Source organism: Nematolebias whitei, chromosome 18 (genome assembly GCF_014905685.2).
Source record: "Nematolebias whitei isolate Nwh7 chromosome 18, NemWhi1, whole genome shotgun sequence".
Taxonomy (NCBI): Eukaryota; Metazoa; Chordata; class Actinopteri; order Cyprinodontiformes; family Rivulidae; genus Nematolebias; species Nematolebias whitei.
Window position 1 is genome coordinate 889,086 of NC_056515.1, and position 13,257 is coordinate 902,342.

Genomic DNA, 13,257 nt, shown 5'->3' on the forward strand with positions numbered 1-13,257 from the left:
TATGCCTGGACCTATGCCTGGACCGATACCTGGCCCTATACCTGGACCGATACCTGGACCGATACCTGGACCTATACCTGGACCTATGCCTGGACCTATACCTGGACCGATACCTGGACCTATACCTGGACCGATACCTGGACCTATGCCTGGACCGATACCTGGACCTATGCCTGGACCGATACCTGGACCGATACCTGGACCGATACCTGGACCTATGCATGGACCGATACCTGGACCGATACCTGGACCGATACCTGGACCGATATCTGGACCTATACCTGGACCTATACCTGGACCTATACCTGGACCGATACCAGGACCTATACCTGGACCGATACCTGGACCGATACCTGGACCTATCATTCTGTGTTCGTTTGTAGGGGTGGGCGATATGGCTCAAATATAATATTGTGATATTTCAGAGCATTCTGACGATAAAATTTCGTGATATAACAAAAAAAACAGAAATCATAGTTATTTGACTAAATTAACTTAAGATGTTGCTTTGCAGTATTATATAAAATTTAAAAAAATCAAGGGTTAATTTGACTGAAATTCCTTTATTTAGTAAAGTATTCAGTCTCCAAGTATAAAAATAAAAATGATCCTTCTGTTATTTAGATTGAAAAAGTCAGCACAAAATATAGATCAATAAAATCTACCACAAAAACTAAAGTGCAGCTGCAGTTTCCCAAAATAATTAAATAAAATTAAAGCTTAAAATCTGCTGAGCATAAATGTAACATACAACAAAATATATGTTGCCTTGAAATGAGCTAAACTTCCAGAACTTGTAACCAGGTGATCAGCTGAGCCTTGTGGTGTTTCCTCTGTTCCTGCAGGAATAATTCATTTCTCTGATGCTCTGTCTCTGATCACCTGACTCTGTTCTTGGTCCATGGACTGTGTAAGTGACGGTTTAGCTGCGTGTGTTAGTATTGACAGTTTAGAGCGGGGGAGGAGACGCAGTCCGCACCTGCAGCCCAGAGCGGGGTGGGGAGAGAGAGAAAAAAGACGAGTGGCAGTTTAGAGCTGGATGGAGAGACAGCTGAGCTGCGTGTTGTTTGTTTTTAGCTTTTTAGCTAGCTAGTATTGCGCAACTAATTAGCGTTACGCCAGTACCGACAGGTGGAGGGGGGAGCGCAGTTCGGTTAGGTCATTGGGCGCGCGCGGTTCTGTTAAAGGGGCGGGGCGCCCTGACATATTATGTCATGAAATTAGCATATCATGGTATCATTTTTTTGCCCAGGCAAGTTTTTTTTTTACTGGTATTATCATGAATGATATGATAAGGCCCAGCCCTATTCGTCTGTCTCTCCTTCCTGTCCTCTCAACCAGCCGGTCAAAGCAGATGGTCTCTTGTCCTGAGCTGGTTCTGCTGGAGGTTTCTTCCTGTTAAAGGGAGTTTTTCTTTCCACTGTCTCCACTGTGCTTGCTCAGGATGGGAGACTGCAACGAAGCCTAGATTCAACTTGTCTGCTGGATTCCTCAGATAGAGAACTTTACTAACTGGCTTTATGTGAATGTTCCTGTAAAGTCCCCAAGACAACTTTGTTGTGATTTGGTGCTTTATAAATAAACTGAATTGAATTGATGTACAACCAATATTTCTGAGGATTTCATTCAAATCTGGCCAGTGGTTTATGAGATATTTTCTTACAAACACACACACACACAAAGGCTAAGAACATTACAGACCTTAATTACTGGTATTATGATCAGTTCTGTGACAAAATGTGGTTGCATCATTGGTACTGTAGTGAGTCACGTGAGGTACGTGTCACTTGTTGTATGACAAATATATGGATATATATTTATGCATACTTTTCACGAGTTCTTCATTTTTCTGACTGTGTAATGCCGTGCATTGAATTTAAAGGAATGCGAACAAGAGACGTTATTACCTTTGACCCATCAAATGAATGGAATCATTTATTTTCAGAATCAAAGTTTAACATCAAACATTTACATTAATTTGGCAAAATATGAAAATAATAACAGACAGTTTCACAAATAATGAAATTCAAATCACTCGGCGGTGATTTGAGGACTTTGCTTCAGATATTTCTAAAAATATCTGCACTGATTTATGAGAGAGAGGTGAGTTTAAGAGTAAATTGAGATTTATCTTACAGAGGAAATATGTGAGGGAAGTTTAATCTGTTTAACCAGAAATTGCACGCTCCGTCCGATCTCAGCTTCTCACGGTACACTTGGTCAAAATAGAACCATCTACCTGTTGATGATGAATCAGCGTCGGAGTAGTTCCTTTCTGACTCGTTTCAGCGTCTCCGTCGAGAACTACCAAACCTTCAGAGAGTCGTGCGTAGTTAGCTCAAAACAGAATTATAATCCCAAAAACCTCTGGATTCTTCATTGCTCTCTTGGACTCTTCATTGCTCTGAAACTTTCAGAACCGGCTGCACTCTCAATCTTGGAACTCCATGTCACTCTCAATCTAACATGAACTGGGAAGTTGCCACATTTTATTTGGGGCGACTTCCTGTTCAATTTAGAGCTTTCTGATTCGTGGAAGGACCAGAAAGAGGAGTGGTTTTGACGTAAGGTGTTTATCAACAGTCGAGGTCAGAGAATGAAATTTGTTTTCACATACAGAAAAGATTATTGCAGCAACAGCAGACTTCGTGGAGTCAACTCTTGGTAATCTTCTGAAAAAGTTTAAACATGACATTTTTCTCGGTAAACATTTTAGTTGACCGAAAACCAACCTTTCACATACTTACGACTTGACTCATTTCAGACAGAAAATCAAGGAATGCTTATTCAGGTGATTTCTTCTTGGAATGAGGAATAAAAATCATTACTTACTGTTTATGTAAAATAAAGATGAGTAGTTCTTTTCAACCTATAAGCATTGAGTGAACTAACACAATTTGATTATCAAAACATTTGTAAGACAGTAATGATTATAAAGAATTGTCTTTTCTGCTTGATTAATTCAAGAAAGAAAGTCATCAGATGGCCCAGACTTATTCAGATCAATGAAAATAACAGTCTCTGTCCATCTGGTAGATTTGAGGTCATCTGGTTCACTACAGTACACAAATCAGATCAGCTAACCTTTGAAAACCTAATGAGTTATCACAGAGTTAACATTTACTGTTGTGACAGTGTAGTTTGTGTTAAAGTGCTGATTTAATCAAGATATGAGATTGCTTCTTAAAGCAACACAAAAGAGATGATAATAATAAACTGGAACTATCAGGGAGATAAAGATATTAAAGTGCAAACAACTGGACAACAATGGATTATGGATTAAAAACAAACATGCAGCTATGAACAGAAGCTCTTTCTTAGCAGATATGCTCATTATAAAAGCCCTTCTGGGCGATTATGTGTGACAGAAAATGGGGTCATATGGTTTTGCAGTACGGACAGAAACAGACTGATGATTCCATGTTGAATAATCTGTCGTAGCTGCTGCTCCAGCTGCAGACGGCCTTAAGCTCAGCTGGCCAGCAGGACACCATCCAGATGCTGCTTTAAACATGACCCAGCTCATCTCGTTCCACAGCAAATTAATACATAAATGCACAAACAGACTGTGCCCTGAGGCAGAAACATGCTTCCTTATACAGCCACAGATATTTGTTTAACTCACACTGGAAAGATAAATGATGCTGCAAACTTTATCTACCTTTTAATAAAAGGTCAAACTTTGAATGAAAGGCTCACATGAAGTGCACGTGATTTATGTCTCAACATTACACCCAGTCTGTTCTAAGCAGTGTCCTCTCACCTCACATGTGTTGTAGTCCTCAGAGTCCAGTAACAGACAGAGTTTAGGCAGAAGCTCAGGCCAGTTTTGCAGTTCTCCTTTAGAGGCAATGGTAGTGATGAGGATACCTGCAATGGGATTTAGATTTAGTTTCACTTGTTTGACTAATAATTCTGCTACTAACGGTTGTCACTTAACTGTGACATGTGTCCGTCGTGTTCCTGCTGGCTCTGTCTGAGCTACATACTTAAATCATCAACGTGGATGAAGCAGATTCTGCTACATCGTGGAATTGAACGTGCACTTCAAAGGCTTTCAGATGTCCTGCAGAACTTCAAGCTAGCTGACAACTAAAGGGTGGACTGTGCTAGGTATGGACACATACAAGTATTGGGTATTGGTGTAATACTGTGTGTATTTTGTTGTCTTCCAAAACCACAGTGCCCGACACCACTTAAGGTAGGTTTTTAAGTTTTTGTGTTGCCCGAGCCACACTCCCTACCTGTAGGTGGCACTAATGCACAATTATGTTGTTTACCAATCACCACAGAACACCTGCAGAAGTCATATTTCAAAGTAAACACTGGTGACAAAAGTAAAACGGACTCCAAATTCTGCTCAGCAAAGATGTCAAGAGGATAAAAAAAGTCTAGTATTTTCAATAGAAGCAAACATTAAAAAACCAACAACGGGACGTCAAGTTCAAAGAGTCTGCTAAGAGCAGCAAGAACGACTCATCTCCCTGAACAGAAGAGGATCCTGAAAATACACAGATCTGATCAATGGGAGCTCTGGGAAAATACCAGAGCTGTCCTGCTGCGATTCAGGAGTCGGTATGAAAAGTCAGCGCCCACGATTTTCAAACATGTTCAAAATAATTTAAGAAGTCTAATGGTGTTTATTAGTACTCATACCAGTACTTGGCATCAACAAGTACTCAAATGCACATACTATAGTACTTGGTTTTAAAAAATGTGGTATCTGTGCATACCTAGTTTATAGGTTCTGCAAGGTTTGACATGTTGTTTCCTTTTCCTATAATCAATGTTGGAGGAAACACTGGCCTGAATCTGGGCCCACAGCTGGACCGGTGTTGTATCAAGTTTTGTTTCCTCTACAAACTTGGCTCTGTTCTTCTCTTAACTTCTGTTTTTGTAAGCAATGGTATTTTAAGTAAAACACTTAAACAAAATATCATTATAATGAGAACTTTGTTTTATCACGCTCAAGTTGGATCTTTAGATCTAAATATTAAGTTTTACTTTGAAAGTTTTTCTTTACATTGTTGTGAGATACTGTTGAGTTTCATTTAAAAGCATGAAAGGAGGAAAACGAGTCGATAAATTCATGAAAATGGTCATGGTTATTTGTGCAGCCTTAGTGACAAATCACACGGAGCACCACAAACCTAGAAGTTGCTTAAAAACATTTTTTAATCCAGCCCTGCTCCTTTCAACCATCACAGCACATAAGAGGAAAATGATGAGCCCAAGAAAAGCTCAGTGTTGTGCAGCCTTAAAATCTAACTACAAATGTCCTGCAGAAAAATGACTGAAAGAAATGAAAAGATGAAGCAAGTCAGAAAAAAAACTCCTATAAAAATAAGAGAAAGAAAAGCTGAGCAGGTCCAATCCAGCCCATTCCAAAGGTTCTGGGTGAGTACAGCTCATCTGAGTGAGCCTCCACCTTCATCCATCATGAGATCATCATGTGGTGAAAACTAGGGCATTAACAGAGTAATCTACACATCGATTGCTAGGACCTCTATCGAGGTTAAAAATTTAACATCGAGTATCCGTAGTGACGTCATATTATGTGACCACGTATGACCGTAGGGGGCGGTGTTGCACTGTTGCAGGTCACAGAGTATGGTGTAACACCGGGTCCAATCCACTGAACCAGAACCAGCTTCAGTTTAAGTTTCGTTTTTGACGCCCACGTTTCTTCACGTTTGCAGTTTAATAATAATAACTAATAGTTTAGTTTTTCCTGTGACTTATTTGCAGTATGATAAATGGGAGGAGCATAAAATATGCTCCCAATCTTTTGTTGGTCTTTTTTTTTTTTGTTGTAAATAATTACTTTTTTTTTGTGGTTTTATTTATTTATTTATTTTTGTATCTTGAGATCTATGACGTCATCAAATACTCGAGTTCTACTCGGGTTTTATTATGTTAATGTCGAGTTTAAAAATTAGATACTCGTTCAACCCCTAGTGAAAACACTGATTCTACTTTTGAAATATTTGCTCTTTGAAAAGTATTTTCTGTCATTTCATTCCTTCTGCATCCTCCTACAAAATCACTGTGGACCAAAGAAATACTCAAGAAACAAGTGAATATTCAAGAACATTTATCTTTTTGTGTGTTTACACCAAAGACAGTATCATTTTGTAATTCTTTCCACTGCAAACCAAAATCATCTCTTCCTCAAGATATTTGTGATTTACCAAATTCCTCAAAAACAAAAAAAAAACATGAGCATTAAAAATATAAACAGGAATCCAGCATCTGCTCAAATATTCTGACTGACAAAATGTATTGAAACTCTGACACAACAATTTCCTGCAGGATCAAAAAAGTTCTAACATGTTCAAAACACAAAATGCCTCAGTTTCATTTTAAAAATCTACTAGTTTACACAACATTTACATTGTTAAGAACTAGTAGGTTTTTAGTTTGTTACACTCCAAAAAGCAGCTGTACTAAACAGAAAAACATGACTACCGTATTTTTCGCTGGATAAGTCGCAGTTTCTGCATAATATAGCATGTCTGCACCTTACACAGCGAAGCAACGTATTTATGTTTTCTGTTTGGTTTCATATTTATAACCAATGTTTGGCTGAGATCTGACCATTTCATTCATTCTGACATGGAAAATATTGAACACTACGGGTGTAACGGTACACGTGGGTGTACCGAACCGTTTCGGTTATTTTTTCATTAATTAAATTTTATTAACGAGAGATTATGCGCCGCGGAACTAAAATTCCTCAGCGTGTTTCAGCACGGCGATATTATCTTGCAGCACGCGTAGCATTAGCATTAGCAGCCTAGCATGTCGTTGCGGTCTCCTGTTTGGGAACATTATGTGTTTCTTGTTAAGAGACAAGTGAACAAATCAAAGCTGTGTGTCGACGTTGTTTCACAGAGACTGGATGTGCAGCAGCAACACGTTGAACTTGTTAACAACTTGAAACGACATCATCCTAACGTGAACGTCTCTTCTAGCAGCTTGGTGCAAAGAGCGATAACAGCAGAATTTAAACAACCTGTATCAGGTCATTCAGATCAGTCCAGAGCAACAACACAAGCTGTAGGAGTTTTTAAAGCTCAGGATCTACGTTTCTGTTGTTGATGTGCCGGTTTTAAAGTTCTTGAGCCCCACTACGACATCACGTCAACACTTCAGCCAAACAGTTGTAGCAGCACTTTATGAAAAAAAATAAAACTGATCGTCAGCAAGCCCTGGACCAGATTAAAGTCCTGCCCTGATGATGATGAGCGAGAGATTCAACCACCTCATAACATATTCAAGAAGTGGTATTGTTATTTTATTATTATTATCTAATTAACTTTTTTTAATTTAAAATTAGAATCTCATAACTCTTTTTTTTAACCTCTGTTTTATTTCCAGTCTGGGACAGAGACAGCAGCTGAGTCTTCCTCCTCTTCAGGGAAGTCCACCAGAGATCACCTCCAGCTAAGAAGTGTGTGATGAGTGAACTCTGAAGTTTTCCAGGGACCTGTTCCACCTGTGGGAGCAGGTCCAAGAGGTTGTGACTGATGATGAGGCCACATCCAGCCACACTGTAAAATGATCAAAGCTCTACCTCTTTATTCCTGCTCCTGGTGTTAGTGAGAGGTTTTCTCCACCGCTGGAGAGATTCACTGCAACTACATCTGAGCTTTTGGCAGAAAATGTGGACAAGTTGGTCTTTTTGGTCAAAAACTTGATTAGATACATTGTAAACAGTCTGTTGTTGCTTATTGTTCTGGTTCTGACTTATTGTATTAAGATTTTTATTATTCTTAGTATAGTTTGTAGTGATGTAAGGGTTAACTTCACTACTAATTAATTATTCTTAAAGCTAGTTCAAGCACAAAGAATATTAATTGTTTAATTACAACGGATTCTTTCTTTTTCGAGTTAAATTTCTGCCATGTGACCGAGATAACTTGAGAGTGGAGTGTATAATTAGTGACATGAGACGTAATTTATCTTTGACCCATCAGAATAAATGCGGTCATTTATTTAACAGAATCAAATTTTAACATCAAACATGTGCACATTGATTTGCTGATCTGTTTCTGATTAATAAACTTGGCACGCTTTACTAAACAAGACAAAAGAACATTACTGATTGAGACTGATTCATCTCTGAAGGCATCTAGTTTGATTTACTGATGAATAGAAGAAGTTTAAAGAGAAGGAGAATAGAAGTTTAAAGATTTAAAGAGGAGGTTTAGATGGATGAGGGAAGATGTGTTGAACCAGAAAATGGCACCCTTCCTCCAAATCCAGCTCAGCCCTCCGGTACACTCATGGCGTCAACGGCTTGTTACCTGAGCAGAGGATACTTAAGCTCCGGAACAGAGGTCCATTGGTACGCTACCTTTTCAGCGTCTCCGGTCAGGGTGGCTGAGAATCTTTAGAAGTAGTTCCATATGCTCCGATCAACAGAATAAGCTTCCTTCGAAGTTGAGAGCATGTACTGCTCGGGTTGAGTGCACAGCGATGCGAGCTGTGACTCCGCTGAAATGGAGGGACCCTTGGCACATGGTCCAATCCATCCGCTGCTTAGTTGAGTCTCATCTCTGACTGAAAGTTCCAGCAAGACTGGAAAAGACTAAGACTCGTGAAGACTTCGAAGAAGACTTCGACTGAAGACTGAGTTCCAGGACTGAATAGTTCCAGGACTGAATAGTTCCAAGAAGTGTTGCCTTTTAAAGGGGTATCCACTTCCTGTTACGTGGTACTTCCTGATTGGTTGAAACAACTAGCAGGGGGGTGGTTCTAGTGATGTCAGAGGGTCACTAGAAGTCAGGAGAAAGCAGGAATGTTTAAGAACGATTAGTACAGACAGAGAAATGTTTATGAAGAGGTGAGACAAATGCAGGTGCCAGTTGAAGTTATTTACTGTCTGCGAGTTTTAAAAACAAAACACTTCGTTCTAATAACTCGTCTCTGACTTTCGACCGACATCAATACTCCTCATTCAGACAGAAGACTAAATGCACTTACTTCGTAAATAGGCATTTAACTATATGATCAAAATCAAATGAGGTTTAAAAATCATTAATACTGTTTCACAGTTGATTTAAATGAGTGGTTCACTTCAACATTAGAAATGGTATGAACTAAACACACTTTTGATTAACAAGATATTGTAAAATATTAATGATAATGTAAAAAGAAGAGTGTTCTTTCAATTGATTAATTCAGGATACAATTAAATAGTCTCTTGATGAGATAATTTGTATTTCTGGATTCAAATCAATGAAACAACACTCTGTCCCCTGAAGGTCTTCAGAGACAGAGTGTTGTCGGAGGCCTAGTTCACTACAGTTTATTTATTGTAAGAGTGCTGTTTATTTAAAATATTATCAAATGGGTTGCTTTTATTTATTTTTATACAAACGTATTGTTTACTTGGTATATTTTCAAAACAAACATTTTGTAAGTCTTTATTTTGTCTTTTTTTGTACCGAAAATGAACCGAACCCTCCTTGAAATTGAACCGAAATGTGATTTTAACGTACTGTTACACCCCTATTGAGCACTACCATTTTCAGCTGCTAGAGGGCCCTCGAGTAATATGGTAAGCCAAGTGTGTCATTAATAGGTAAAAGTGGCTATTAATGAGACACTTGGCTTGTCATACAGCCACCTTCGTCTCGCTCTGGAATTCCTGGAGCAAACGTCAAATCAGCTGCATTTTGTCGTGCCGCCCAGGAGAAATGCAGCTGATTTGACAATTAAAGTGCATTTATTAAGGAAAAGTTTAACTGAGACACACCTTCACCATAAAGTCAAGCAAACAAATAATTGTTTGTAAGTGTTAATCTTGTTAAATTCTTGTTAAAGTCCTCCCATGCACACTCCCGCGGCCACCATTTGGCAGCCTATCAATTTTTGGCACACCGGCCCACATTTCTGGGTTGTCAGCGGTGACGCGTAATAGATGCGACTTATACAACGAAGCAACATATTTATGGATTATTCCACTTTATTAGACACATTTGGACTGATGCGACTTATACGGCGGTGCAACGTTTACTGCGGCAAGTACGGTATATGTCAATTTCAACAACTTGTGTAGCTAATTATTTTTGATGGCACAAAATCTGTCATGTTTCTTTTATTTTTTCATAAAAGAAACATTGTTCTGATTTCTATCCTGCTTAAAGGAGATACAAATATGATGCAAATACAATTTTGATTTCAATAAAAAACAATAACTATGTCTATAAATGTAATTTTAACTATATTCAATATTGACATCCTACATTCGCTTATTACAAAGTTCTGGACTAGTTTTGCAGATTTGATCTCGCTTCATGTGCATCAGCAAACCATTTGTGACACTTCCCACAAAACTGAAGCAAACCTTCAGCTTTGGGTCAAATGTGGACAGCACACCGAGTATCTGCAGGAACACCGGGAGCTTCGGCAGCCGGCAAATTCAACAAACATGAAAACACGTCTGTGACTGGAGACGTCACATGGAGTGGAACGATGGATGAAACTTACCCACTGTGGCCCGGATAAGGGGAGACGAGTCTCCGATGTTTTGGAGGCACTCGCTCTTGATGAATTCAGATACGCCATTTGGGAAGTTCTGATAGTGAGCTTTCACGTTGTTCTTCAGAATCAGACCGCTGAGCGAGCGAGTCGGCTCGTCTTTGGGTGGAAACATGAAAAGCAGAAGACCACTTTTAGTTGATCTCATCACCGATCCCTTCCAGGATCTTACAGTCAACATTACTCTCACACTTAGCACACACAAAACAGAACACAAGCTCTCTTTAAATAGAGCAATGGACAATTTCAAACTTGACACAATAATGATAAACACAATATTCTGAATAAAACTTTAAATACTTTCACTGTATTTCTGAGTGTAAAGTCTAGACTTTTTGACCTCATCATTTTTAAATATTTATGGTTTTTAGCACGTGAGCAGCAGTCTCCTAAAGTGTCTTAGACCCATTTGGGTCATGTACTTTGCAGACAGTAAGGCCAAAAGTCCATGCCAGGAATTAGGTTTAAAATTAGAGTGACCCATATTCAGAGCGCCACAGCAAAGATGCCACGAGTCCAGACAGACCTGTCACTGAGCCGTTACACACAGGCGCTCTACACGTTTCTGCTCTCAAGAGTCCACCACATTCTCTTCTGATCATTCACTGTCATTCCATTTTCATGTACGCTACAAACTGTTACTGTCCATTACACAACACACTCTACACAAACGGTGCTTAGCACATAACACGACTGAAGAAATCATTTTATCCCATTTTTGTGAGAAATGTATAGTTTCAATCAAACAGTTCTCAGATCAGCCAGTTCAAGTGTTTGAAACAACACGGTTACTTTTGTAAAATTGTTCTAGTTAAGAGACATCGGAAAAGCTAAGAACGTTTTAAGGCTAAACACCTGGATGCCAAGTTGTAAACCTTGTGCAACAAATGGTCTGCATTAATGTGACGTAAGGTGAGAAGCAGTCCATGAGCCACCTCACTTTGACCCTCAGCAACATCATCAAAACAGAAAACCTCTCAAAATAAAAGAAAGAACAACAGAATGACACAAAACAAGCTGTGCTGTATCTCTGCAGAGGAGGCTGTGCATGAGCTGCACGCAGAATTCTGGCCTCATGATTGAATTCAGTTTGTGGTCCATGATCCCACAGGTCTCAGTCACTTACATTTAAGACGTTTCAGATGTTTAAAGACCACTATGATTCAATGTTAAAGGAGATACAAAATACAACATTTTATCTAATAAAGCAACAAATGATTGATTTTCATTTCAATCAAAATCATCTAAAATCAACAAAAAAAATCTGTTTAAGGAGAAGCAACGGGGTTCACAGGAAAATTGAATGCTAGTCAATAAATTCAGACAGGTCTGATGCATGATGGGGATTTGAGTTTTATTACAGTCTAATAACAACAGAAGTTTTCAGACAGAACTACAACAGAGACAAATTAAAGCTGACTGTGCATTAAAAAGATGATGGAGGAATGCACAAACAAATGTACAAATTTAGGATGTGATTAAATGTATTTTAGAACCTAAAATAAAAGAGTTGTACACAAAAAGACTTTTAAGGTCTAAATATGAGAATTTTTTTTAATTTGTTTAAGACTTTCCATTACTTTTTAGGACGCTGAGGAAACCCTGTCCCATTGCCTACAGTAAGTCAAACTGGTCCTGTGGACAAACTGTGTTTATTAAAACAACAAGAAAGTACATCTTTTAGAAAAAAAAAAAAGTACTTTATTGTTGGGCCATGTATTTTTAGAAATTTAGTTTACTATATGGCTTGAAAAATAGAATAGTGAGTAAAGTCCAGAATCAGAAAAGTTGATCGACTCTATTTTCTTTTTTCCATACAGATCCAGTCCTGAAAATGCTCAAAGGAACTCCAATCAATACTTTTTAAGAACGTGTAGGAATCCTGGACACAAAATATGAAACACGCACACAAAACAAACAAATGAAGGATTACTTACCTTCTGATTTTAATTTTGTCAAAACAAATATTAAATAGTTGTTAAAATCTGGAAAATGGTTCAGCTGCTCGAGTCGCTGAGAAAACTGGTTATGGATCACAGTGGCAGTGTGTGAGTACACTGATGCTATCCACAGTACGGCCGAAAGGAACCGGCAGGGCGAGTGTGTAAGTGGTGTAATGCAACAACATAATGACAGAGTGTGTGCACGTTTATAACAGGTCGTAAATATGTCATTTGATGAGACAGAACAGTGGAAGTGCCAAGCCGGATGGCGTCTTTAATCTGATATCGTCTGTGAGCTAATGATGAGGCACATATGAGGACTCACATAAGCAATTCTTATAAGATCACAAACAGACACAAAAACAGGAGCAAAATGAGCGATGTCAACCACGGCCAGGGGCTGATAACTTTTCTTTAAAGTGAAAGTCAAAATCCTAAAGCTGAGCTGCGCGATGAATACATCATGATGTGTATGACATCACATGAGACAAGTTCAATACATCATGATGTGTATGACATCACATGAGACAAGTTCAATACATCATGATGTGTATGACATCACATGAGACAAGTTGAATACATCATGATGTGTATGACATCACATGAGACAAGTTGAATACATCATGATGTGTATAACATCACATGAGACAAGTTGAATACATCATGATGTGTATGACATCACATGAGACAAGTTGAATACATCATGATGTGTATAACATCACATGAGACAAGTTGAATACATCATGATGTGTATAACATCACATGA

At 38.6% G+C, this 13,257-nt stretch overlaps 1 protein-coding gene across 1 annotated transcript in view; it reads right to left on the reverse strand.

Annotated features, from left to right (window-relative positions):
* LOC119424712 (transportin-1) overlaps positions 1 to 13,257 on the reverse strand; it is a 58,659-nt gene that overhangs the window by 43,718 nt on the left and 1,684 nt on the right. The window contains exons 3-5 of the mRNA XM_037692205.1: positions 12,486 to 12,561; positions 10,498 to 10,647; positions 3,764 to 3,870 (exon numbers count right to left, since the gene is read on the reverse strand). Coding sequence (XP_037548133.1) covers positions 3,764 to 3,870; positions 10,498 to 10,647; positions 12,486 to 12,561 — 333 coding nt within the window. The remainder of the gene's footprint in view (positions 1 to 3,763; positions 3,871 to 10,497; positions 10,648 to 12,485; positions 12,562 to 13,257) is intronic.